Source organism: Cupressus sempervirens, chromosome 4 (genome assembly GCF_028749045.1).
Source record: "Cupressus sempervirens isolate cs-2001-9-10 chromosome 4, ASM2874904v1, whole genome shotgun sequence".
NCBI classification, from domain to species: domain Eukaryota; kingdom Viridiplantae; phylum Streptophyta; class Pinopsida; order Cupressales; family Cupressaceae; genus Cupressus; species Cupressus sempervirens.
Window position 1 is genome coordinate 495923820 of NC_143121.1, and position 6201 is coordinate 495930020.

Sequence of the window (6201 nt, forward strand, 5' to 3'; positions counted from 1 at the left end):
TCCTATGTTTGCTTTGAACAACTCACCGTCTTCCAACCTTTTTTGCACATCCCTCCAAAAAATTTGTAGCAATTGATCTCTATGCGCAAAGCTCCTTGTGCCCTCTAAAAAATGGGAAAATAAAAAACTACAAAACATAGTAGCCTCTTGAAAAACCTGCTTCAACCACCAATTCTGTAAGAACAACGATAATATCTTTAAGACAATTTATAAGATTTAAAGTTCTTTAAAAACTAAGAAAATATCAAAATCTCAAAGGGAGAGATCACATATTTAAAAAACATAATTTGAAGTTGGAGAACGTGAAACCCCCTTTTTCTGATCTGTGCCTAAACTGTATTTTAGAATTATAAAAGCCCAACTAGAGATATTAGAGGAGGTGCTATTAGGGTGTCGAGCATCATTTTATGCAAAAGTTTTCAAAACTTATGATTGTACAAGAAGAAATTGAAAATTATGCATTCCATTTTCGCAATGATACAGATAGAGCTTGAATTGAGAGATTACAGGGGCAATGGATATGGTGGTGACCGAAAAAACATTATTACAAAAATTAGAGAATGCTCCAGATAATGTTGTCATTAATGTGACATTAAATTGCAAAAAGCTACCATTGTTGTTAGATTCTCAGATAATTGATTATTTTTTAATTTTAAAAATGTACGAAAATAATAAACTATCTAGCACAGATTCAAAATGGATTAACTGTAAAATCCTATTTGTTAAAGTAATTGACTTTTATGCACTTAACGAACCCATAAGTATTCTAATAGCATGATGGAACAAGCCAATTTTTGGGATAGATTTTCTCCAATATTGGTACTACTTTCAACTATTCATCCAAAGATTTTTATTTTTCTAGGCAAAGGAGAAGACAATAATTTTACTAGCAACCTTCACTGTTCGAACATGCTCGCATTTAATATCTTACCAATTTGAAGTAGGTGTAATTAAGACATGCTATTATTCCTCTTTATGACTGCAAGGTTTGGTAAATTGACAATACATGAAACTTTATTTACTATCTTTTTTAAAATGAAAGAAAAATTTATAATTCATTAATGTTGGCGTGCCATAGAAGATGGAAACCCAGCTATTCAAGGTACACACCAATTAGAATTTGAAAAATTATAAACATAGAAAAATAAGATACCTGGAAAAAAGTAAAGCTCTCTCATTGGGCAAAATTTATACACTAACAAATTTTCAGTTGTATTGCAAGAATACAAAACTAGACATGGTACATTGCTATGCATTATATATTTTACCAAGTTCATAATACCAATAACCGACACTTGATTTAAGAACAAAGCCATTCTCGTAAAGACCTACATGACAGTGAATTCAAATATTCAACAATATTAAAATAAGATTTCATGGAATTACTAAGAGGTGCACAGTTTCCCCTACAATGAGCTTCCATAATTGAAAAAATCCAGGTGATGAATTGAGTATGAAAGTAGTCGACGTAGTTAAAAATCCCACCGCTGAACACTGTCTAAATTACAGATTAGCACAGTAGCATACAATCACGACAAACTCTTTACAAGTACTTCCAACACCAGTCTTTATAACTTCTTTCTAAAAACTGTAGTTATGGTTGAATATGCTCCCAAGAAAACAATCTCACGTAAATCAAGATGGAGTAGAAACAATGGACAAAACATGACGAGTCTTAAACGATTGCTATTTTCATCATCTCAGTTTTGTAAAGGAGGTCGGAAGCTCGATTACCAAACCGTCACTCCTTGTGACAACAAACAGTGTGCTGAAACCACAATTACCAGCTGTTGCTCTACTTCAACCCAAGGACAACACCTTCTGTGCAGATGGTTGTGATATAAAATTTTGATCATAAACTAGAACAATGAAATGGAATTATACAGCCTTTCAGTATTAATGCAGACGAGTATGGAATCTTGTAATTATTTTTTTGGTGTAGGCTCTGACAATTCATCTGATGATTCCTCAGATGTGACCACTGATCCCACATCAGTACTACTCTCCCCCCTCTGATTCTACACTTGGAGCATTGCCTTCCGTGACAGAGACATAACGCCCTTCAATAAATCCTTGTTCATTCAGCCCACTTACAAATCTATAGGTTACCTGCAATTTGAGTGGGAAAAGTCTCAGCGAAATTTGGGTAATGCAAAATGCCAAAAAGAGACACCAAGGCACCAGAACCAATTCTTTCTAGGCTTTATAAAGATAACAAACCTCAGGTTTTTTCTTCGGTTCTGCTGAGACAGACGTGGACATTGCAGACAGCTTTCCTTCCACTAACTTGCTCTTCAAATCCTTCTTAACAAGAGCACTGAATTGGCGATCAAGGGAGCGTGCCGCGTAAAGCCAAGCTCCGACTATAACAAGAAGAATGCCTCCAAGATATGGTGTTGAATTAGCAAGTGAGCCAGATCCCAATATAAGGACCTGCTGAATGAGTGCACCTCCTGACTTCCCAAGTGGATTGCACACTACATCGATTGCAGCTTTGCCCTTCACCTGTTCAAACAAAATCACTGCAAATTACTTTAACATTTTAGGGTTCAATACGTGCAATTGTGGCTCTCTGGAATGCCTAAATGATTTCAACAAATGGAAAATTGTTGGGACCTTTGTATCTTCGTCAAGAGGAATGTAAGCCATTTCTTTGCAAGGATCAAACAAGCTATACTTGGCACTTTTGCTGAAAATATTTTGCATGGCTCCAACATAGACTGCTGCTAGTAATGGTGTAGTTCCAAATCTTGCTAGAAGTGGAGCGAGTGAATCGCTGCCAAGTACCAATGAGAAGAATGCCACTCCTGTCACAAGCAACACTGATGGAGTGATTGCAGCTGCAACACCCCAACCATATTTCCTGAATATATATCGGCTTAACAGCATCATACTGAAAGTAACTATTCCAGTACATGAGGAGAAATCTCCCATGAATGCAGAGTAGTCATTGGGACTTGGATACTTCAGAAACATTCAAAAAATGGGAAATTAGATTCTCAAAAGTGCAACAGAATCGTGAAATAAATAAAGAATATAACATGCCTATTCTGCGTTCAACGTACCCTAAAGATGCTCTTAGAACATTTTAAGTGTGTTAAGATCTACATTAACTGAATTGAAACATAAATTGAAATGTAATGGATTTTAAATTGGGAACAGTACACCCAATCCAATAAAAGGAAAATTCAAGCATCCAGGAGGTCATCCCATCAAACTATTAAAACTTGGTATACTTTTCAAACGATGGAACCACCTAAAATATAATTATGATCAGAAATAAACTCCAGTTTTACCTGAGCCTTAAGTTTGGATTTCCATGTGACTTCCACCAGATTTATGCTTATTCCATAAGCTACCACAAGAGTTGCCAAGTCTCGCACATACGTTGACTTGAGCAAAAATTTTGCACTTTCAACCATTCCCAGCTTGGGTTTTTCTTTCTGCACGCATGTATTACAACCATCAGGTGAGAAATTAGAATACACTTTACCGGGTGGGGAATTTCAACAAACATCGACCAACCATAACATCTCATTTTCCATATACAGGCCACCACACTCTACCTTTTTCCTGGCTTCTGCCTTTGGTAATGTTGGATCATTTACCACATATTTGTTTGTCCACCAGTAAATTCCGGTGATTGCAAATCCCAATAAAACTACGAGGCTCATCATTCCTTTTAATGATACAGCCCACCCATCCACACCCGGTCCCAAGTTTGTCCTCAGATGTGAAAAATATTTAACAGTGCGGCCAGAGAAAACCAAGGCTATATTTGCACCCAGTCCAAAAAGAGGATAGAACTGTTTGGCCTCATCAACAGTGGTAATCTGTTACGCCCATAAAAAATGCTATTAGCATGAATCAGTTAAAAATTAAAATGCAGCAAAATAAGATCATCGGCACTGCATTCGAATACTTTGTCTATTTGTTGATTTAAAAATGCAACAAGGATAAATGTGATCATGTCAATCCATGCTGATGGATCTGGTGCCACATACAACGCACACTAACACAAACGCATTCGTATCTCTTCTCTAGTGTGTGCAGGGGTGATGTACTTGCTCACTAATTTGACCAGAATAATCCCAAGATTATCAGAATAAACTCTGAAAAAGTCATACCAAGTCCAAGCTCATTCCTCTCTGCTCTGAAAAATAATGATAATCAATGACAAGAAACTTAATCTAGCAGCCTAACAAGGTCACAAGGGATAAGAAGAAGAAACCATTCATTGTGTCATATTAACAATAATTATCCTAGCATAAGCTGAATATAAATATAAAGGATAATTAGGCTAAAACAAGAAGCAAAAATCCACTTCTTATCTCGCACAAGGGCCTCTGTTTGATCAAAACAGTATCAGCAATACACAACCCCACTTCTTGTCAAATAAGAATCTGATACCATTAAAGAAGAGGATAAAGATCATTCTCTCCGTCAATTTCTTATTCGTTCTTCGAAGAGATCGACCAAAAGGGTTTTAAGTACCAAACCACCCATGTTTTAGATAAAAGTAACACACACTTAAAAATTCATAAAACGTTGGAACAATGTTTGCATTGTTGAAATACAGGATTATAAGTTCAAATTATGCCACATCTATCAAAATTCGTTCTCCCGACCAGTCCTGGCAATGAAAACACTTTTACAAAAGCATCGAGTGCCTGAAATGAAAAACGTACCTGATTGGCAAAGCCCCAAAATAGCACTGAAACAACCACACTTCCCCATAGCTCTGCCATGACGTAAAACAGACAGAATGTCCATATCCTGAGAATCGCAAGAGGTCCCAAAAATCTGGAACCCAATATCTGAAGAAGTTTGTCTGCCAAACCGGCCGGGTGCAAATATTCGTTGAGAGGATAGAGAATAAATCCGAAGGCACCGAAGAAGGCTATAAACGGTAGTATACAACTATAAAATAGTGCTTCTTTAGAAAGAACATTAGAAAGCTTAGTATAGATGATCATGAAACCAATAGCCATTGGCAGGTTCACCCAAGTCTTCAAAAATGGAATAATCTCTGCACTACTGCCCTTGGCTGTCACCACCAATACATCCTTTGTATCTCTCAGAATGGTGTAATTGAACAAAATGCAAAAGAACATGAGCCCTAGAGGTATGACCTTCTTCAGTGTTTTAACTTGTACACCTAGAATTTGCTTTGGAGAATTCGAGGGCGACGACCCAAGGCTATCTGCTGCTCTTGCTCTCACACTCAAACACCTCCCATTCCTCTGCCTCACATCTTTTGAGCTTCCAAACAACTCAACTATTTCACACTGTCCTGAATTGCTTAAACCCCTCCTAAACCCCAACCCAACTGGATGCAGCACAGACACCGTCACTATCTTATCTAACGATTTGGACTTCAATTTGGATAAGCAAAATGCTATTTTAGATGAATTTCTGAAACCCAAGGAGGATGGATTTCTTATTCTACTCGTTAAGTAGGAATTTGGAAATTTATTAAGCTGGGGCAGGCATGACAGCCTCCCAACACAAACTCCTTCCATCATGCCAATTCTACATAAACAAGGAGGAGTGAAAGAGAGGGCTAAAAGAAAAAGGGTTACCCGACGAATAAAATGCACCAAAATAGAAGAACGAAGCACCTGCAAGTGCACGTTATCCTCTTCAGCTGAGGGAGTATTTGGACAGAAAGAAGCCCTGCCTCATCGAGCATACAGGTTTGCAATTTGGTAGCTTGGATAAATGGGTAAAAGAGATACTCGGGTGAGGATTTTTCCGAATCAAAAGAACGCAATTAGACATCGATCCGAGGAAAATTCCAAACCTGTGGCTTGGGCCAGGGCTACACAAATGTATATTAATCTCTTTTTCAATTTTGGCAATCTGAATTTCTTGCCCACCCGGGGCTTCCCTCCCTTTGAAGGTCGCCATTTTTTTCGTTCAAGATACCGGATTACCTTAGTTCAAACTTTTCCCTAATAATAATTGTAAATCACAAACTAACACTTGCACTCGGAGGGTTTTTATATAAAAATATTATACAAATATAAGGTACAACGAGCATCTATTGCATGTGAACACATCACCATCACCATACTTTAGCAATTATATGATGCAATAAAAAATAAATGGATTGGTGAAAGTGGCCAAAATACAATTGTAAAGTTAATATATCCTATTCCCCATAATTAACATTCAATTATGTTTTCAAATGGCTTGAAG

General features: G+C 37.2%; 1 protein-coding gene across 1 annotated transcript; it reads right to left on the reverse strand.

The window, feature by feature from the left end:
- Positions 1-1361: 1361 nt before the first annotated feature.
- Positions 1362-5807, reverse strand: LOC149562107 (ADP,ATP carrier protein 2, chloroplastic-like). The gene is made up of 6 exons (XM_089825652.1): positions 4689-5807; positions 3567-3833; positions 3297-3443; positions 2617-2964; positions 2221-2505; positions 1362-2109 (listed from the first exon to the last, which is right to left on the reverse strand). Exons 1-6 carry the CDS (start codon positions 5523-5525, stop codon positions 1999-2001), a joined length of 1995 nt encoding a protein of 664 aa, XP_089681778.1. The 5' UTR covers positions 5526-5807; the 3' UTR covers positions 1362-1998.
- Positions 5808-6201: the final 394 nt, after the last annotated feature.

Excerpts from the sequence above, each read along its gene's own strand:
- LOC149562107 (XM_089825652.1), bottom strand. The coding sequence starts at position 5,525 with ATGATGGAAGGAGTTTGTGTTGGGAGGCTGTCATGCCTGCCCCAGCTT. Across the intron at positions 3,444-3,566 it reads AGGCAGAAGCCAGGAAAAAG|AAAGAAAAACCCAAGCTGGG; the intron begins GTAGAGTGTGGT and ends ACATGCGTGCAG. Across the intron at positions 2,506-2,616 it reads CTCTTGACGAAGATACAAAG|GTGAAGGGCAAAGCTGCAAT; the intron begins GTCCCAACAATT and ends TTGTTTGAACAG.